This window comes from Desmodus rotundus, chromosome 13 (genome assembly GCF_022682495.2).
Source record: "Desmodus rotundus isolate HL8 chromosome 13, HLdesRot8A.1, whole genome shotgun sequence".
NCBI lineage: Eukaryota > Metazoa > Chordata > Mammalia > Chiroptera > Phyllostomidae > Desmodus > Desmodus rotundus.
This window is the reverse complement of record NC_071399.1, coordinates 29,844,598-29,866,505: the sequence shown is the minus strand read 5'-3', so window position 1 is coordinate 29,866,505 and position 21,908 is coordinate 29,844,598. Positions and strand designations below refer to the sequence as shown.

The following is a 21,908-nucleotide window of genomic DNA, read 5'->3' as shown; positions in this document are numbered from 1 at the left end:
GCCAGCTTTGCCTTGGTCCAGGAGTCGGTGCAGTGTGGGTGGACTTGTGCCCTCTGCACAGGTGTGCCTTGTCTGCTGCACTGCCTGGAGCCTCATCTCTGTTTGCTTTGAAGTTGGGAAAACTTCGAACATGTGCTGCATTTATTTCTTTGTGAGCTGATTTCTGCTGCATTTCTAACAGCTTTTTAACTTTTATGGAAAATATTTGGAAGAGATACCTTTAAAAATCAAGCTCTGCTCCCTCTGTACTCTCAGTCTGATTCATCACATAGCACACGTCACCTCCTGAGTCTTGGCTTCTCATTATAAGGTTCATAAACAAATGGTTTTTGTAATTTAAATGATACTGATACTTAATGCATGTTTGACAGTGGAAACGTTGCCCACTTTATTGGACTTCATCCTGCTTTCAGGTTTGCACCTTCATTTTCTGCACGGTTTTTAGAAGTAGTGTCACAGAGGCAAGAGGTAGGCCTTTACATTGTGAATGTAGGTCTGAATTAGCATGAACACGCCGTGGAGAGCCAGGGTCTGGTCTGTGCATCTGTGCTGAAGGCTGACAGGCTGACTGCTCCCTCCTGTCTTGTCCCTCAAGGCATCAAGTATTTTTCCAAAGGGGTCGTTCTTTACTTACCTTTCCTTTAAAATAGCCTTAGTTTCCTTATCTCTTTCTAGTTAGCTGCAGCAGATGGGTCTGCTCCAGAACTAGCAGCATGCATGGATCTTTGTGCATGCATCAGCCAGCTGTCCTTTCTCTCTTCTCCAGAAGCTGCTTGCCTCCCTGCAGGCCTGCCACACCTCTGCTGTGTGTTGTGACAATGCTGACGGATCCAAGTAACATGAGGATGTTCATAAGAGTCATTGCCTTGTTATTGACTTTACATTAATGCTCAGCAGTTGGCAAATAAAAAATCAAAATAGGAAAGAAGTAGGAAACTCTTAACAGTGAATAATTGTAGTGATTTAATATTTCACACCTTCACAGCGACCCTTACTAATATGCCAGTCAGAATTACTGCCTTTGGAAATAGCAGTTTTTTTCTTTTTCTTTCCTTAGGATCTTAGTAAGAGTCCCAAGACCATGAAAAAGCTGCTACCTAAGCGTAAACCTGAGCGGAAGCCTTCGGACGAAGAGTTTGCACTGAGGAAAAGTGAGTATGTGTGCACGAAGACATGAGTCTGCCTCACACAGGCATAGCGTAGCGTTCATGGGGTAGGGCGGTGGCTCTTCAGAGACTTTAAAACAGAAGTCAGGGTCTGAGGCTTAGTGTTACTTCTAAGGAAACTGAGCAGCAGTAGCCAAAAACCAGTGTAGATATTTGCCGACAGGAGAGAGACACTAGTGATGGACCATGCATGTGGTTTTCTCCTTAACGGAACCATTGGCTGTCCCTCGGCCTCTGTGTCGATCGTTTTGTCTGGGCAACCAGTCCAGGCCTGCAGGGTGACCTGAGACCACCTGCTCTTCCTGCCCTTCTTTGCCCTGAGGTTTTCACATGATAGGGCTGCATTCCCCCAGTGGTCTCTCACTGTAGGGCTCATTTTCCCTAGGCCTGTATGCCCAGACATCATTCACTGCTCAAGTGTAAACTTGTGAAATGCCAGGCGCGGTATCGAATTCAGCTCTGGATTTCTCAGCCTCTGACAGGGGGCACCTCACACACAAGGGATGCTCATTGGGCAGCGTGTGAATGAGTAGAGCTGTTTCTAGAAGCAAACTATTGGAGAGCTTCGGCACACGCCCACCCACTTCTTCCCAGTGTCGAGCCCTTTTCCCACTGCCATAGGCAGGAAGAGTTTCATGTGAACAGGCGGCTATGGGGCTGTCTGGCACTGTAGGAGAACCTTGATAAGGACATGGCCCTGCCTGGTGGGAGTCTCAGGGAAGCTGTGGGCTCTATCTGAAAGGGCTCTGCCTTCCACCCCTCTGTCCCTGCTGAGCCTGCCCATCTCTGTATCTCCTTGCTCCACATGTACCCCATGCTTTGTCACAAGTTTTCCTGACTCTCTGGAGCATTGCTCCTTGTTTTTGCCATACCCGTTGGGGCCCTTCAGGGATTCATTTCCAGAAGAAGGGTGCCAGGAGAGATGTTTTTAGTCAGAATGCATGGCAGACATCACCCAGAGGAGGGGGCAGTGGCTATAGGTGATCCTGGAGGTCTGGCAGCTTGCACCTGAGCCTGCTCTTGCCACTAATCACTGTGGGACCTCCTCGTTCTTAGAACAGGGGTGATGATAAGCTGGGAGAAGTAAATGCAGTAACGGCCTAGAGGCAGCTGCTCTGTGAACATGAACTCTCACTGCCCCTGACACCTGACGGTAAACTGCAGTGGGCACCATGTATTTTGCCATCCCAATGGTCATTTCCTTCAGATTTCAACAATATTCTAGGACAGCTCATAAAATGGAGTAATGAGGCTTTGCATTCTAGTGAGGAGAGTCAGACCTGGAGTTGAACATCTGCTCCACACTTAGCAGCTGTGACTGTGGAGTGTTTGGTGGGTCCCTTTGTCAGCAGGCATTTGCTCTGTGTGAAGGTTCTGTGCTGGGCATTGGGACAGGCTGCAGATGAGGTGCCATTCCCTTGACAGATTTATTCAGTACCTCTGTGTGCCAGGTGCACAGCAGTAAACAAATGAAAACCCCTCTCCTCGGGGAGCTCGGCTTTCGTACAAAGATACAGGTACAGATGGGAGACCAAATAGGCAAATGTTAGCGCGTTTGTGTGAAGTGCAGGGGAGGGAGGTGTGGTGGGGCTCTTAATAGGGAGGTTGGGGAGGCATGCGTGTGGGGGTGTTGTCTGAGTGAGCAGCTTGAAGAGGTTGAGGAAGCCAGTTGAGCAGCTGTCTGGGGGAGAGCTTTCCAGGCATTGGCTCTAGAGTGCCTAAGCCAGGAACCCGTGTGGTATATTCAAAGGACAGGAAAGAGCCTCCTGGCCTGGGGTTCAGGTGGTGAAGGTGGCAGGGAGATAGTGAGAGATGGTTCCCAAAGGTACTTTGAGCAAACTTGCAGCCAGTCCAGTTGTGAAGAGAGGTCTTGATGGGACTTGGGTTTTAATAGGACTGCTGATTACTGTGTTGAGAAGAGACGGGTAGAGGTGGGGACAGGAAGACCAGGTTAGGAGACTGTGCAGTAGTCCAGGGGGGATGACATAATGTTGGTCCGGACAAGGAGATGACAAGTGAAACATGGGCAGAGTTCAGATTTCTTTGAAGTGGAGCCTCCAGCAGTGGGGATGACTTTGTCCTACCAGGGACATTTAGTAATGTCTGGAGACATATTGGTGTCACAGCTGGGTGAGGATGCAGGTAAAGGTCAGGGATGGTGCTAAGCACCCAAGACAGCCCCACAGCAAAGAATTATAGCAGGTCCTTGAACAACATTACACTATAGTTTTGATGAGAAGTTATAGGAACTCTTGTTTATATCAGTTAGCCTATGGTGAAATTGGTTTCATTATACATCATTTCACTTAAAGTCGCAGAACCTCTTGATGATGTTAAGTGAGGACTTAGTGTATCTGACCCCAAATGTCAAGTGCCATCCATAGTTGAGAAACCAGGCCCACAGGATGAGTTGTTGGATTGGACTCAGCATGTGAGAGTGAGCCTTTCAACTTGAAGGTCCTGTGATTGGGCAGAGGGTTAACAGGATTCCGAGGCCCAGGGGCAGGTCTGGACCAATGGTGAGAATTTTGGTGGTTTCATATGCTAAGATGGTTTCTGAAGCTGTGAGAATGAATGGAGAAGAGAATGGTCTGAGTCTTAGGAGATGAGGGAGGGAGGGAGGGAGGGAGGTAGGGAGGTAAAGAGCTCACAGAAAAGGAACCAAGTGTTAATAAGAAAACCAAGGGGTTTTGTGTGGGTTGGAGGAGAAACTTTTATCTATGTGGACCTTCATGTAACTAGTGTCTGTGTGAGCAAGTACTTCCGTAAACCTGACTGCATTAAAGTTACATTGTAATCTTGTGAGTTATTTTCACTTTTTTTACACTCAGAATCTGCACCACATAGAAGATGTGTGCTGTTCTCTCATTAATTTACTTTTTTCAGCCTTCCTAGGGAAGCCAGTGCCCTTTGTGGCATCATAATGCTTTCTTGGCACTGAGGGTGATGCTACTGCACTTAACCCACGTGTGAAAATAGTAATCCCATTAAATCAGTTGGACAGATCGTTTTTCTTTTGGCCAAGAGGGGATGGCCTGTCCCTGGAAGTTACTTTGCAGCATGTCCTAAAAAATTACACTAGTTAAATGTTATCTTTCTTAATCCTAAGAAAGGAGCTTATTATGGGAAACTCGTTAAATGATTGGTCCCAATTATTGAAATATAAGTCAATTTCTCAGTTGCTCTTAAACTCTGGGTACTAAAGTTTATTTTTTAGTAGGGAATATTTGGCTTACCTTGTAAATGTCTATCTTACTATCATAAAATGATGTTGAGGCTTTATTGTGCAGCTTATAAATATTTCAGCCTTCTGTTCTTTCCACATTTTTATTACAGTAGGTGAGCCTTTTAAAAATATATATCCAAGTAATATCTTAGAAAAATATAGAAAACCTAGGAAAACAAACCAGAAACCATTTAACCATAGAATCATATGCAGTGTGCTGTGTGTGAGGCTTTGTGCCCATCCGATACTATCAGATGCTGTTAACCTAGAAGGTTCTGTTCTCTGTCCTGTGACCTCTGACGCTGAAGCCAGTGTCTGGAATAATCCATTGTTTAAGGAAAAGCTCTGGAATGAATGATACCTTCAAACTTTAGATTGTGCCTTACACATTTCTTAGATGAAATCTTTAGTAGAAATTTGTGGATCAGAGGGAATATTCTTTTTAAAGCCTTTAATAAATATGGTCATATCGCCTCTCTGGAGGGTTTTGCCTGTCTTCATTCCTACAGCTGTGGACGGAGGGAAGACACTTTCTCCCTGCTCTCCACATACACATTGAGAAGTGTCAGGCTTACTGTTTTTTGTCATTGTGGTATTTGGAAACCTGATGCTTTGTTTTCATTTTCATGTCCTTTCTAGTGAGATTGAATATCTTCTGTTACAGGTTGTATTCTTTTTGTGTGAATTACTTGTTTCTAGTTCTTGCCTGTTTGATTTGAGGATGTGGGATATTGTTTTTCTTATGGATTAGTAAGGGAACTTTTATATATTTAGGAAGTTAACCCTTTGTCAGGTATGTTGTGGACCAAAACTACTACAAAAGTAAAAATAATTTTGAATGTAATTGTTTTATAAATACTGGAAAACAGTTACCTGACAAGAAAATAAAAGGAGAGATTGTCTTGATTGTCACCATTTTGGTTGAGTTGATGACTTTGCATTGCTCTACTTAATGGTACTAATTGTTTTTGGATTGTGACGTGTTGTAATTGTCATTTTTAATTCGATTGTGACGTGTCCTGTATCTCTTGACAGGCACAGCTGCTTTGGAAGAAGATGCGCAGATTCTGAAAGTCATTGAAGCTTACTGCACGAGCGCCAAAACACGGCAAACGCTTAATTCAAGTAAGTTTTACAGTAATGTACTGGAATTGTGGTGCTTTGTTTTGTTTAAAATCACAGTCAGAAGGAACCTGTGCTGTAGGGGCCTGTGCACGGCTCCTCTGCACTGCCCGAATGGTCCTCAGTGAGTGATGCTTCAGGGTCCTGCCCAGGTATAGAACAGCTTGAGCCTGACATCCCTAAATCATTGAAAAGGCGTTGAGCTGTCAGTAAAATAATTTGACTTCAGCAAAGGTCCTCCTGGGAAAACTTCAAATATAAGGTACCACCAGAATTTATAAAGCTTTCTTTTGCTTACAGAAGGTATATTTAGATATCAATGAAAGATTCATTCAGTTCAGTTACTTAAGCTATTTAAACTATTGGTGTGATAGTGTTATTTTATTTATTTATTAGCTTCTTAGAATTGTTAAAAATATAAACCTAGAACAAGGCTTCTTGTAATCTACCCCCTTTTGAAAAATGATTGCATTTAAAACTTTTTAGAAGTGGACACTAATAATGAATTTATTAGATTTCAGTACCACTGAATTTACCTGCATCTTATGTATAATGTCTTAAGTGAAAAAGACCTTAATCTTTGAGAAAAATAAAAAGGGGGCTCTTTTTTGTGAAACTTCCCCGGCATTTGAAAGTGGAGTGCAGCATGGCGGGGCAGGTGGAGTAGTGCATGGAATTTGTTCAGAAGAAAGGGGCCAAGTTCACCCTTTACTGGTACCAGGGCCACAGGCATCACAGGGTGTCCTTGTGTACTGTTGTTTCTTATGTGGGCCTTTTTTTCTTTTTGAGAACTGGATGGTTAATATATTACATGTGGCATAAAACTGGCTTCTTATTAAGGTTTTGTGTTTTTGGTTCTCTTTCCACCCTGACACTTAGCAAATCACTTATTTCACCTTCATTTTCACTACTTGCAGTATGGTGGTTGGAATCAGTGTCCTGTCCTGTTTTTAAACTAATGATGAGGAAAAAAAAAAGGTGGGAAAAGGAATTTCAACTGCTCTAGCTTTTGTTAAAGATGAAGATAGAGCTAATAGGATTAAACGCCAAATGGCACCTGCAGATAATCTCGAAACTCTCTTGTGGCGAGTGTATTACATACCCCACCTATGACATTATGACTTCTTTTGTCCACACTCTTACCAGTGAAAATGCCTTTCGTAGTGACTGGTCAGCAGAGGAGAGAAATGGAAAGGCATGAATATCAAGTATGTGTGTGTAAAATCAAGCAGTCATTTGTAAATACAGATTATTGTCATTTAAGATCTTATAGACAGTTTCTTATATTTGGTAAGAGATTGTATTTTAAGTAATAGGCTATAAAATGTGGCCATAGTTTTTTGGGTTTTGAATTTGAGATGATAAAGAACTACTCATCTCAACTTCAATCATTTGAAATAAAATTCTAACCTGTTAGTCTCAGGTGAATAGACCAGGTCATATGGGCTTTATGTGTGTTTTTGTGCAAGCTGCATTTCTTCATCCAAGAGACAGTGCCCTGTGATGTGCCTGTGGCCTTGCTGCTTCTGGCTGCCTGGAAGGAATGGCCCATAGTTTGTGCAGATCTTTTCTTATCACATAGCCTGTATTGTGTGTTTCCATTTCTCCTGTGCAAGAAAAGCATTGGACAAAACACTGGTTTTTGTTTTTAAGTGATGTTACAAGCTAACCACTCTGGAGCCTCCTATACACAACCATATATGGCCTTAAATCTAAGTAAGAACAGGTCAGATAGGGGAAGTTGATCCTTTGTGCTGGAAAGGTGATATCCCTAATACATTGGGAAACGGGATCACAGTGAAAGCAGCTCTTTTCCTAGTAAATGTTTAGTGAAGACAGGATACCATTATCTTGCCTAAAATTCAGCTCAGTTCAGTATACATTTAGATGCCAATAAGACTATGAACCAAACATCTTTGGTATTGATTTCTGTTTCAAGGAGATAAGGATGTTTATAGACTAGTGATTTAATTAAAGAAATCCAAACCAGTCCACTGCTTGTTCTTGTTACGAATTTGGAATGGAATTAACTTTGATCAGAAGCAGAAACAGGATGGGTCCAGTGGTTGTGTCTGTGCCATTCCCCGTCACAGAGGGGTCCCTGGTTCCCAATGAGTTTATTCTTTCAGCACCCTTTGTCTCTGGCCCATTCCAGCCTGCATGTGTCACGCATAGCCGCCTGCCCAGTGTCATTGCTCACAGGTGCCAGCCACTCATGGGCTTATTTCCGTTCTCCCATTTGGTGCGCACTTCCTTCAGTTGTTCTCCTTTTAACGTCGTGGCATTACCAGTTCACCTCGGTCTTCCTGCCAGTAAAGGGGGGCTGCATCAGGGTGGATAACATTTGAACAGACATGGCTTCTCCCATTATCCATATCCACCAGCTGAGTGCTCTAAGGAGTGGAGATGTGGGGGGATGGGAAAAGGGCAATGAGAGGGAAGTGGACCCCATTTAATTCCTTTTTCCATTCTGAAATTTTTACAGTGGTTATAGTTTGATAAGGTAAGTTTTAAACACCACCCCCCATCATTAAGATGACTTCTGGTGATTTATAGTCTGCCAAAGAGATAGCTAAAGCAGTAAGTCAAAAATCCTTTGAAACTATTTTGCACTCAATATCCACTTAGTAAATAGGAACAGGTTTTAATTAACCACATAAATGGTTCCTTTTACAAATAATATTCTCAACAAGATTATTAATAGAATGTAGGATAGAATTGGTTACATGTTAAATATATATAGAATCATTTGTAGACATGGCATTAATTTAACTGAGAACTTAGCCATATTTTTAAAAGAAAATTTGGAAACAATAACATGCTTTAGGTTTGTTTAAATAATAATGTGTTTTTTTATTCTAAGGGTTGTGCTAACTTTGTTATTAAAACTCAGCCATAAATAAGGAGAAATAAATGAACATTGTTGCCATTTTTTAACAGTATTTTCTCTTTTCCTTCTCTTCCCATCACCTTTTGCTTTTGTTTTCATGTTTTTGGTTGTGGCTCTTCCTGTCCGTCCTCCTTCTCATCCCATCTTTGCCTGTTACACCTGTCACTCCATCCCACCCCTGTCTTAGCATGGCAAGGCACTGACCTGATGCATAATCACGTCTTGGCTGATGATGACCAATCAAGTCTAGACTCCTTGGGTCGTCGCAGTAGCCTTTCTCGTTTGGAGCCTTCAGACCTCTCGGAAGACTCTGACTATGACAGTATATGGACAGCCCATAGTTACAGAATGGGTTCTACATCTCGTAAGAGCTGTTGCTCATATATCTCTCACCAGAACTAATGCACTTCTGAGCTTTCTTAACAAACGCTTGTTGTATCGCAGCCTGCTTTTCTTAGATGTTTTCTTGCTGTTCCTTGTCTCTTTTATGTGATATTTTAACAACTTTTGAGAGCATTTCTGGTATTTCCCATGTACTTTGTGGAGGCTTAATTGCCCATTCAAATATCCATTGGAAGTTACTTAATGATTGTTGACGGAGATGGTGAATTCATACAGCCTAGCCCTAAGGGTTCTTTTCTTAGTGAGTAGTGATGGTTTTATAGCCCCAAATGGTGGTTGTTTTTTATTCTCAGTGTAGCAACTGTCTCATTTCTTTTTGGATACAGCTATGTGAACACTTGGATATTTTATACTGAAACCATACAGGTTTGTGGTCTAAGTGCCAGTAACATGGCAGAGACTCTGGCCTTACACACAGGGATCTAAATTTTTTATGCATCATGGACACACTGGTCAAGTAGTTGTGGAGAGATAAGAAAAAAGCATGCAACAAAAGTACTGTGAGTTCAATTTAAGCAGCTGTGCTCTGAGGTGACCATGAAGAACCATGTGTTGGTGTGGGCTTTGGGCCTTGGCAGCACAGAAGAGCTTGTGTGCACCCCCACAGCTCTGTGCCTGTCAGTGTGCCACATATGGTCTTCTTCATGCCCCGCATTGGCCCGTGGGGTGGGAGTTTTCCTTGCCAAAGACCAAATTACTGTCAGAGCTCAGACACTGTCATCACACCAAACTTTCCCTAATTGGAGTAATTTCTCTTAAATGGCACTTAGCAAGCCTGTACCACTCTACTGAAGGTTTAAAGTCCAAACTCTGAAGCATCCAGCCTCTGAAAGTATAGATTAGACTGCTTTCAGAGAGAGGCATGTGGTATAATTAAAAAGGCAAGTGCTTTGGCTTTAGTCACAACCTGGCTTACCCTGACATCCATACTTACACTGCCTGTGATGGACACATGTTTGTTTTCAGCAACTAGCTGCAGTGAAACTCCATTTACAGCAACCCTGTCCTATGTAGCCCTCATTCTTGATTGTAATGGGGATATCTGAGTTTATTGAAGATTTACTAAGTTGCCATGTAACTCACTTAATAGGAAATCTCAGATTGGGGCAGACTCCCCCACTTTCCTGGGATTTGTTGTAAGGAGATTTCACTGGCCTCACTCAAGACTAATTCCCGCTTCAGAAAGAACTGAATGTGACATGTTGCATTCAGTTGTAGCATCTGAATCCACATCTGGTCATTGCTAGAGGGAAAGCACTGTGTTCTCTCCCTTGCATGCTGTATTTGATGTTAAATGAAACCTTAAGGTTGTGTTTTAAGTATTCATTAAACCAGCTTCAGAAAACAAGATGCCATTATAAATTGGGAATAACATTTTTTCCTTTCTTCAGGGTGGCTGTAATTCCAGGTGGCTGCGAATGCTCTCTTCCCTCACCACACCTCCTTCACCAACCCCATGTTTTCAGTGTTCTGATCTCGTTTGCACAGAGACATCTCTGATGCACCACGTCCTTGTTTCCTGGGAGCTGGGTCCTGTGGCTTATGAGCCCAGAGGTGCTAGTGAACTCCCGGCCGTAGCATTTTGCTTAGAAAGTCAGACCGCTTCAGTACTGCATGCCATGAGTCATTAGGAAAACTGATCATTCCAAATATCTGTCTGTTTCCAGGCTTATGCCATCTGGAGATTTCATATTTTTATATTAATTAGTATAAACGAGAAAGTTGAGGAACAATCTTTTAAAATTTGAGCCCCCTGTTAACTCATGGTAGAGATAGGCTTTATATGTGTTAAGCCAAATAGCAAATGGAATTTTTGGAGAACTGCAGAGTTCATATGCTTACTCAATATCATGCAAGGAATTTGGAGGCAATTTTGTTTTATATCATGTAGAGTAGTCATCTTTTTTATTATTAATAGAACATTTTCTGTTTGCTTTGAGACTATAATAATTGTGCATCGGCCTTGATGCCTTTGCCATGCCTTAGTAAACTTGGGTTGCCTATGTCATGTGCTATGTATACCACAGCATTGAAGTACAGTTGCTGCACTTGGAGTTTTAACACTAAGTATCATTTGGGTTGTCTTAATGAGACATTGTCATTTTCTATACACCAAAGTTTTGACACTTTCCCATCATTCCTTTTTGTACTACTTAAAGCCATTTGGACGACGATTTTTGTTGATGCTAAGATCACTGCACAGTAACAACCTGGCTTTTTGTTTGTTTGGATTTGTTTTGAATGTCTGGCACCATGAGCTCTTGTGACCTGGTTGGAAGTATTAGTGCCATAGGCCTGAAAACAGTTCTTGTGTGGCAGTGGTGATGAGGCATCTAAAGGGCCGTATTTTTACTTATGTGGAACTTCAGTCATGCTGAAATAGTATTTTATGTTTATACAATTCTGTAATATCTATGTGTACAGTTAGTATTATAATGAAAGGATGAAGAATCTGAACTAGAAGGTAGGTTTAAGCCATTATCCGGCCCTTTGCAAATGGCCTAAATGGTGTTCCCATTGAATTAACTTGCCACAAGTATATAAGATATATTAATTGTGTTTTGCATAAAATTGCTAAAACACAGTAATATGTATATAGTGGTATAAGACCTGGAAAAAATTTATATATTGTGCTTTTTATCTGTGAACGGGAAAGCCATTTTTAGTGGGTGACTGCCATTTGAAGACTCAGTTGGATGTATACCTGAATGTTGCATTGTATTGTACAGTATCATATTGTTTGTGGTTGCATATGGCAATGAAGTGTTTGTTTTATTTAAAAAAAAAGACATCTGTTATGTACAGTTGAAATAAATTTTGCCTTTGCTAGCCTGTGGCTTTTAATATTTGTTACCTGGGGGTTGGGGGAGTAGCATAGTTTGCAGTTCAATATGATTTGGCTGTTCTCTTGAACAGTGTCTTGGAAGGCCAGGCGGTAGAGCCCTTTCTCTCTGCCTTGATGGAAAAGTTTGTACTTCTTAGGTTAAATGTGTCCTAAACAATACAAGGTCACCCCTTGTACATTTTTATATCATCTATTTTCCTCTTTTTTTTTTAAACAAGTTTTCAGTTACTGGGAGGTTTGTCTTCAGAATTAAGCATTCTCATTTTTGGTTTGGGGGGAGCTGTGCATGCATAAATAGAAAAAAAAGCTCAACTTTAATAGTTTTTTATTTAGATTAAGGTCAGTTTTTTGTTTGTTTGTTTGTTTTTTAAAGTGCATGCAAAGCTTTCCGGGAAAAGCAAAATGAAAGAAAAGAAGTACCTGTGCAGTGCAAGGCGAGGACAAGTTGCAAATGATGAACAAATACAAATCATTCTTCACATTCTCACGTCTTCCTTTCCTAAGAAAAAGAAATTAGAATCTTATAAGTAAAAAAGTGGCCCTTTGGTGAGATTTTTTTAAAGTAGATTTTAAAAAACGTAATATTTTACTTTATTCTGAATATTATTTTAATTTCAGTTAAGTCAGGGTTGTCAAACTCATTTTCACCGAGGGCCACATCAGCCTCACGGTTGCCTTCAAAGGGCTGAATGTAGAGCTCCTTGCCCCTAGTTAAGGAGTAGTTACATGTACACAGTCCTAAAGTTATATTCAGCCCTTTGAAGGAAACTGTGAGGCTGATGTGACCCCCGGTGAAAATGAGTTTGACGCCGCTGGTATAAGTTGATACGGATACTAGAAAAATTATGAAGTTAACTTATTATGAAGTTAAGAAGTGAATTTTGCTACAAATGTACTAGACCACCAGCCAGATAGGCAGACATTGTTTTCTGATAAACTGTTGATAAGCTTTTGGGGGAGGCGACTCAGTCGTGTACACACACACACCATATGTATGCCCTGGATTTGACAGTCATGTGTTGTGAGATCAGGCACCTCACTGGTGCTCTGCCAGCCAAGACGATTGTGCCCTGGGGCTTGAACCCTACACTTGCTGCCTGGGCAAGTCATCTGTCTATAAAACGGAAATGTTTGATCAATCTGTATTTCTCAAACTAAGGCCCATAGTTCTCTGGGGGCTCTGAATGTTTAAGGGGGCAGGATTCTAAGCTCTAGGGATCTTTGACAATTTTAGGGGGCAGGGTTCTAAGAGTGTCTCCAGCTTCTGGATCACACTTCTGAGTGAGTTCCCCCCAGGGATCCCAGTGCCTACTGGCTCTCCAGCTGTGTGGTGCAGCATGACCCCTGCTGGTGTCAGTTGGGAACTGTTGTTGCCTGTTTCTCAGCAACCATCGTGGGGGCTGGATCCCAAGCATGTGCAGATGCGTGCAGACAAGTTTGGGAAATGCTGGATTGGTGCTAAGTATAAATTATTTTTCCTTTATATTCACCCCCATATTGAAGTGCAACAAAACCAACCAGCATTTGTGTGTATGTATTTTAGGCTACTCTAGCACTCTTCAAATTGTTACCCAGAAAACTGCAAAATGTTTAATATTGATGCTGAAGAAAGAGTTCAGTGCTCAGGGGAATTAAGGAGATGCTGAATTAAAGTTCAATAGGTATTTTTACCGCAAACCTTCTGAGAACCTTAAAATGTGCACTGTGAATCTTTAAGTAGTAGCTGTAGCAGTCAGCATTTTCCAAAATGATGTGTTGCAGAAATCCCTGTTAACTCCTATAAAACACAGATTTTGGGAAACACAGTTCTTGAGTGTACTGGAACCATCACAAACCTGTTCATCTGTGTCTCAGGCCTTTCAGAGGATTTTCAGTAAAGCAATAGAACATTTTGGAAGTTTGCTGTTAAATTGTTTTTCCAACCTCAGTAATTCAGGGAAACACACTGGGGTACCCCTGCAGACACTTCCATAGTCTTTGAGGTAACTCGTGAGATCTGCTTACTTTCCAGAACTTTGTTCTTAAATAGTGAACTTAACTTATGAATCTGGCTGGAGAATATTCCTTTATCGTTTTGAGAGACTAACATTTTTTCAGTCATCTTAGAAAAATACATTATACTGAATCTAGGCAGATTATTAGCAGCCCCTCGATTTTTCTGGAGGCAATAAATAATCATTTACAAGCCTGCTGGCTCACCATCAAATCCGTAAATGCCATTTTTTTTACATTGACATTTACATGTTTTAGGAGTTAAGCAGTTTGGCACATCTACCTACAGTACTCTCAAACTTAATGTTTTATCATATGTCGTTAAATTCTTCTTGTGTACTTCAAGTGTATTAAAAATCAGAGCCATGCAGTCGTGTGTGTGGCTAAATGTTACATGATGGAATTCAAGGCTTTTATCTTTATGAATTCATCTGGTAGAAGACATTTATAAAATGTAACTTCAAAATTAATCCTCAGAACATCTCTGCAGAGGTGGTTGGTTTTGCTCTTTTATTTTACCAATAATGGAATTGTGTGGCTCAGTGTAAGTGAGGGGCGAGAGTTGACTGAGGACTCCCACAGATGGGGTGTGGGTGCGAGTTAGGTAGTCCTGGCACCTCTGCAGGACAGCCGACTGCTGTCTTGACACGCTTTACAAAGTAGATATCCCTTGTGATCGTATTTTGTTATTTGAACATTTTGATGCTGGAAACAATGTAAGTAGGTTGCCTAGAAGCTAGAAGATGCAGAAATAATTGAAATGCATAGAAGTTAATATTCCCTGAAGTGCTGTTATATAAAAACATTTTCAACCTCTTGTCTGATTAATCCACTTGAAGCTTTGTATTGCAAACTGAATGTGACAGATACACAACTGATAACTTTTTTTATTTGACTGTAACACAGTCAACAACTGTTTGGACTCAAAGCAGATACCAGCTGGAAAATTTATGAGCCATCTAAATTGTCTGTTGTCATCAGTTTTCTTTACAGCGCAAATTAAATTTGTTTTCTACATATCTGAATCTTTATGAATGATTTTCTGTTCTTCCAGGAAAATAGCACATGAATTAAGTTGCTTATAAAAATGTGGGTAACATTTGCATTTGTATCAGTAGCACAGGATTTTCCTCAGCCTCCAGAATTTTTTAGCTGGCTGGTATCCCTGTACTTTCTCAGTAATTTGGTTCACAACGCTAGTTTTCTTCTTAAGCAGTATCTCTCCAAGTAACCCAGATGTCCCACCAGCATTCCCTGGTAACCCAGAAAGGCCTAGAAGAAGACATGCCCACAGACCCTCACGGCGCCATGGCACCTGGAGCAGGCAGTACCCTGGGGAGGCGGATTATTGCCAGCATAATAATGTCTTTAAAGGTGTGTCCCTTTCTGGGACCATGTCTTGAAGGACATTAGCCTGTGTCTAAAAGTAATTTCCTGGCTCTGCAGGTCAGTGTGTGAAAGGGTAGAGTGTGGCTTTAACGGGGGTGGGGTGGGGGTGGGTGGTTATGAGTGACCAGCGCCTCCTGCCTGACAGTGACAAGATCTGCTGGTCCAGGATATGCAGTGCGTGGTGTGAACACAAAAACACTAGCAGAGGGTCCTTTTTGAAATAATATTTGACAAACCCATGTACAAACATACTTCTAAATACCAGCTCATTAGGGCTTGTGACAAAATTCTAAGTATGGCATTTGATTATAATACTAAAGTTATTCTCAGTACACAAAAAAGGCCCTTCCCTTTATTGATATAAAATATATATATAGAAGTTTTTACTGTGTAACATAGAATTGTATTTGCTACCCAGAGCTTAATTTTTGTATATCTGAGATAACAAAGGAGAAAGTCAGCATCTTAATTTTGTGCTGCTCTGGACCTTACGGTCTCCCAGCGTGCTTGCATTTGATGCCCTTCCAGTCAGTGAGGCTGGGACGGAGGAGGTTTTGCAGATGTCCAGGAGGCAGCAGGGAGAGACTTGGCCAAGGCCCCGAGGCCTGTAACACAGTCCTTTTTCCTGTGGGTGCTGCCGTGGGAATGGTAGAGGTACTCTGTGGACGTCAGTAATGTTTTATGAGCCCTTTCTCATCAAGCTTTGTTAGTAATTGTTAATCTTGTTTCATTCAGAGGAGGAAAAGCTTACGATACAGTACTGGTGAAACTATTTAAAATCAAACTATTAAAACATTGGTGTTATGCTGAATGTTCCCATAATACAAGGATGTACAGTAAGTGCCATCTTATAATTTGATGAACTTTTAGGAAGGCAAATTAAAGATAAACCAGGAAAAACAAGATCAAGCAAGTTGAGCCACCATCTCCGTAATGAGCACTGGAGGGTATATCAAACTGGAGGGTATTTTTCAATGGAGACGTGTTTATCCCAGTACCCCTTGCAAGTGTGGGTGTTCTCTGGTAGACTGTGTTCCTCAATTGCATCTCATGTTACTTTTCAAAAATGTAAATGATACATGGCCTAGTGTTATATAACCTTTGATATTTTCTGTAAGAAAAGATGATTTTCTTCCTTGTGTCCTTAAGTAAGATTTGATTTTCCTTTTTTACCTTTTAAAATAAACATTTGGGTTTCTCAGTGAATTTCTAAAGCACCTATTTTGTGGCAAACATTTATTGAGACACTGTCCTAGGCAAGCTGCTGTGCTTTTAGCTGTCATGACACTGTTAAATGTTTTAATTGCCAATTTTTAAAATTTATTAAACACTCAGTTCATATTATGTACTTCATAGTCTGACATATCTTTCTAAGATTCCTAGAATGTGGCCAGTTTGGTTGATTTGGATATTTATTCCCAAATACCCAGGGTACTATGGTCAGAACCTTTAACTTACTGCCTGTGGAGAAATTCAGAGTTTAATGTATCCATAGTCCAGAATAGAAACTGAAGCTTAATAAATTAGAAAAAGACTGTTTCCTCATTAATGCTTTAAGAATGAAAAAGGGTTTAGTAGATGGAAATAGAGAAAATTGGTAAAAATTGCCTTTTCTTATTTTATATAGAAAGTAATTTTTAATGCATAGTCCCTGGAATTTAATATTAATATTTAAATAGTATGGTATAGTTCTTTTTAGTTTTACTATGGTATTTACCTGTGGGTTTTTTTTTCCAATGATGATAGGTTCACGTAAAGAATCTGCTCCACAAGTTTTGCTTCCAGAAGAAGAAAAAATTATAGTTGAAGAAACTAAAAGCAATGGTCAGACAGTGATAGAAGAAAAGTAAGATATATTCCAGTATTTTAAAGCAGGGTGGTGTGTGTGGAGTGGAGGGGTGGGGAGGGGATGAGTGAGTGCTGGAGTCAGAAAAATTCCAGGAGGGCTGGGCTGGGGTTAGGCTTCAGAAACTATTACTTTGTGTCCTCATAGATTGGAGTTAACGTTGACCAGGCTGTAACTTCCCACAGAAGGAAGTTGGTTGATCTGAAGTATATGCATTTAGATGTTTAGTGAGTAGGGCAGAAGACCTTTATTTCATCTGGCGGCGTCGCGTCTCCTGGTGAAGTGCTTCTCTGTGTTCTCTTCATTCCTTATCCTTGTTCAGGTTTCATTCCATTTTCTGTTCTAGGAGTCTTGTTGATACTGTCTATGCATTGAAGGACGAAGTCCAAGAATTAAGACAGGTGAGTGATAATCAGTTCTTTAATCTTTTTTTTTTTTTTTTTTTTTAATGGGGGAAAAGAGGAGAAACACTATATTGAAAATGAAGTCAGTTGTCCTTAAGCAAATTATTGGGTTGGCCAAAAAGTACGTTTAGTTTTTTCCGTAAAGTAAAAGACATTTTTCATCTTCACCAATAATTTTATTGATTTGGCTATTTTGAGTATATCGACTATCTCCTGCTATTGGCTTGTAGTGGGTAGAAGACTGGGGTGCTGCTTAACATCTTCCAATGCATAAGACAGACCCACAGCTAAGAATATTTTGGCCAAGATGTCAGTAGTACCAAGACACTTGGCAAACCACTTTTGACATATTCAATCAATCACAGCACCTTCTCCACACACTGCACAAATCTTTTTTTGCATTTCAGTTTTTACTTTTCTTGAAATAATAAAGCATATTAGGCTGAAAATGTTGCATATCTTCTTCCATCTTCCAATATTAAAATGGTTGCACAAAAATTCACCAATTTTGATGTTTTTTTTTTTTTCTTAAATGCACGCTGATACAATCTTAACAAAATTACTTTAAATGAAGTTAAAGACAACTAAGCACCATTGTATGGAGAAAACAAAATGGACTTCTGTCCAACTCAATAACGGAAAGGAAACCCTGCCTTTCAGAATTTTAGCAGGTGGTCTTCTGTGATAGACTGTGATCAGTCTCCCCTAAGTGTGATAGACCAGGACATAAATCTTTAAAGTGGCTTGTTTAAAACTCTGTCTTTTTACTGTAGTGTTTTTGGCATCAGAACTATCTCAAATTCTCATAGAATAATTATTTAAAATATCTAAAATTCCACCTAATTAAAAGGTTTATTAACTACCTACTGTGATTCTTCTCTGCCACTTTCTAGTGTAACACATGGTCCTTGTTCTTGAGAAACCAAAACAACAGGTCAGATGAAATGTATTTTGTGTATGTACATTATTTGTACAAATGGCTTTGGTCTCCAAGAAGAGAGTCGTAAGTGCTGCCCTACTAGAGGGGAGGCCGGGGAGAGACTGGAGCACAGTGTGGTCTGGGGTTGGACACGTGCTCAGAGCTGCCCCCGTCAGCCATCTGCAGCAGTGTCCAAGGCCACTTTCAAGTGCTTTCCTTCCTCTGAGGGGCTCCTGGGTTTTGCTTCACTGGTGGCAGTGGGATACCTCTTTGTGTATGCATCTTCTCCACGTGAAGGAACTACTGGGTGCAGGCTGTACGGAAGTAGGCGCTTATTCATTCACTTACATATTCATTCAGTCGCTGTTACTTCCATTCTTACATAACTCTGTAAGATCTTTACAAATGTGCGAAAAGTAGGTGGGATGCAAGTTGTTTCTTTTGCTATTTTCAGCCGTTTGCTTATAGTATGTCGTGCAGAGATTCTCTCCTTTGATAGTTGGAACTTAAGTTTTAAGAGATGTTAGGACGGTTTTTCCATCTGTGATTTGCCTTGGTTCCCAGGAACGACTGCGCGGTACGGAGCCCCGAGTGTCTGTTTAGATACTTAGACGGTCTTGTTGAACGCGTTCATGACCACAGAGCAGGGCGGACCCCAGCCCAGGATTTCAGTCGGCTTGGCCCCCAAGTCTGCTGGGGAAAAGAAAGTCCTCTCCAGGGCCAAACACAGTGAATATCCTGTGTGCTTTGTTTATAGGATAACAAGAAGATGAAGAAATCTCTGGAGGAAGAACAGAGAGCCCGCAAAGAGCTGGAAAAGCTGGTGAGGAAAGTTCTAAAGAATATGAACGATCCTGCTTGGGACGAGACCAACCTCTAAGGAACGTCCTTGGTACTTTCTTAAAGACCAGTTATGAGACCAAGTTGGGAGCCCCGTGACCCCAGCCGATGTGACATTCAGGACCACAGGGCAGGGCTGATGGAAGTTGTCTTGCTTTCCCTGCAAACAAAAGCTGGAGTTCATCCTGCAAATAGATACAGTCACATTGTTCCTGAAGAACCCAAACATGAGGTGTAGACACTGAGGGTGAACTGCATTAATCTTACTCTGGTAACATCTTAATTACCTCATTCTGCAATAAGTGCAGTGACTGACTACAATCCTGGTCTTTCAGGCTTTTATTGAATATATATAAATATTATACATGTTTCTTGTGAATACCCCATTTTGGATGCATATCCATGGCGGTTACATCTGGGCTAATACCCACGCTAGGACACCCTCCCCACTGATTTTCTGGTCCCGTGAACTAGAAGTCCTGTTAGTGCACACATGGATGGCAGAGGCACAGAGGGCGCCTGAGGGGCTTTTGGTGGATGTCTGAGTGCTCTCCACCACTGCAGTGTCCACAGTGCTCTAAAAGTACTGCCCACTTTGGTATGCCTAACTAATTTAACCATAATTATTTATAGCTGCAGAGACACTTTAATGCCATTTGAAACTCTTCTGTTAAAGCAGTATTGCAGTCACCAACGTCGGTGGCTCTGAGTGCCACACTCTGACTGATTGAGGGAGAGCCTGGGCCTCAGCCAAGAATCCAAGGGAGTCCCACACACACCATCGTGTCCAGCTACAGGTGTCCCCTCTTGTCTGCTTGCTGTGAGCGCTGTGATCATCAGAGTGTACTTACTGCACTTGGAGAGACCCTAGCAGACTTTTATATGTAGACTAGTTTAATACCTTGACAAAGTGCACTGTTTGTCCTTCCCTCAAAAGAGAAAGCTTCACTAGAACCTGTAAATAAAATGTATGACTACATATCACTGCAGCCGATGAAGACGAATCGAGGTGATGCTGTGAGCTGACCTGGCTGGGTAACGTTTGTCAGGCCAACGTCCCCGAGCTGTGTTTTACCGTAGAGTGCAGCAAGCATTGCTGCAGTGCTCCCTGGGAAGGAGAAGTGTTTCCCTCTTCCAGCAAGAGTAAAGCAATAGCCACCTTAAATTCCACCTAAGTAATGAACGTTTAAATGTGGGTCCATTCCTGCCCTATATCCAAACAGCAGAGCAGACGGAGGAGGCAGCCAGTCCTAACTCTGGCTCCGCCGACCCCTGGGCCAGGGGCTGTAGACACCTCAGCATCATGGGCAGGGAGATCAGCGGTGGAGCCCAGCTTGTCCTTCTGCCTTGAAGAGGGGATCACAATGTCACAGGGAGCTGTCCTTTCCGTTCCCCTCTTGTAAAGAGGTTGTTTTAAAGTGAGATAACTTCTTCTTTATATCTTATAAAGATACAACTTCAGGTGTTATATCTTTAAAAAGCAAAATCTCAGCCCTGTGCATTAGAGACTTCTCAAAAATACCCATTTGGCTGCAGATGTGACATTTTGTGATTTGCTATATTTTATTGGTCAGGTGACCCTTTAATTGCATTGGAATCTTCTGATGCCTATGAACTGGGCAACTTGGGAACTACTTGGTTTTCTGATTGTCCATGGGTCTTGTTCCATGCCCATGGTAATCAGTCCCTGTCCCCACCCATCTCCATGCCGAGGGTCACTTGAGCTGGCCCCTTCCAGGCTATAAGCTCATGTATCTGGGGCCCACACTTGACCTTTCAACTAGAATTGCCAACCTTCTGTACTTCGCATTTGTTCATTAGTGCTAGGGCTAGAAAAGTTTGAGTTTTTTTTGGTAAGCCCTATTTTTACTGTAGTATTTTTTTGGTGATGCATAGACATTGCAGTGAAAAACAATTAAATTTGAGTGTACTGAAGTTTGCTATCTTAAGCAAATTTTACCTCAGGAACAACATTCATCACCTGATCTCTCCACTGCTTTGTGACAACAGTGTTGCTGTCAGCACCCTGGACGGGTCTCTTACAGAACCTGCCTTAACTGTTGATTAAGCGACAGGTGAGAACATACGTGTTTTCACTGTCCCTTCCCCTGATGGAGGGTGAAGGCTGAGATGCCTCTGTAATGCATTACCTTTTCTTCCCGTGGATCCAATATTTTACTAAGCTTAGGGAGCAGAGAAAAAGCATCTGAGAGCAATTCTTTCTACAAACCTGCTCTATTTTGTAAATAGACTGCCTGCGTTTCTCCATGTGACCTTCTGAGGGGTTGGGGGTTGATGGGAACAGTAAAAGGGCCACTGTTTACCCTAAGGGTCACTTCTCTGCTCTCATCTTTCACGGACGAGGAGATGAAGCCATTCCTACCCTGAGATGTGAAGCACTTTCAGTCCCACATGATGCTGAGACGTGGCATCGGAAACTCTGTCCACTGTGCTTTGCGGTGCGTGTGCCTGTCCACATGCGCCAGGGTGTCCGGGCATCGGAGACAACCTGGCTCTGTGTGGACCTCCTGATGTCCCTCACTTCTTCCTGTCTCCAGGACACAGTCCTCATTTACAGCTGTGGGGACCTTCACGGAAATGCCACACTGTCCTGGCACTGACTACTTATGCTACGTTGTTGTAATTATTAAACTGATTATTTTCCTTACGTTACAAATATGTTACTTTATTTTTCATGATGTGTTTTTTTGTGTATGTTACCTTTACACTTTGACTGTTTTATATATTTTAATTATGAGGTATATTTTTGACACTGGGAAATGCCATATTTGCTTTTAAAATCTGGGGTTTGCGAATATTTGAAGATAGATGATTAGAAAATGGAATTGACGTTAGGCATGGCCTCC

General features: G+C 41.5%; 1 protein-coding gene across 3 annotated transcripts in view; it reads left to right on the top strand.

Moving 5' to 3' along the window:
- Positions 1-21,337, top strand: part of ARHGEF7 (Rho guanine nucleotide exchange factor 7) — a 136,159-nt gene extending 114,822 nt beyond the window's left edge. Inside the window, exons 17-22 of one of the 3 annotated variants that reach the window (XM_045186729.3) lie at positions 1,058-1,151; positions 5,428-5,517; positions 8,592-8,768; positions 16,779-16,878; positions 17,225-17,279; positions 18,959-21,337. In XM_045186729.3, coding sequence (XP_045042664.1) covers positions 1,058-1,151; positions 5,428-5,517; positions 8,592-8,768; positions 16,779-16,878; positions 17,225-17,279; positions 18,959-19,081 — 639 coding nt within the window. In that variant the 3' untranslated portion in view covers positions 19,082-21,337. Of the gene's footprint in view, positions 1-1,057; positions 1,152-5,427; positions 5,518-8,591; positions 8,769-10,197; positions 15,114-16,778; positions 16,879-17,224; positions 17,280-18,958 lie in introns of those variants that run through there. The other 2 variants (XM_045186730.3, XM_053916305.2) reach the window with 2 other exon arrangements.
- The last annotated feature ends 571 nt before the right edge of the window (positions 21,338-21,908 follow it).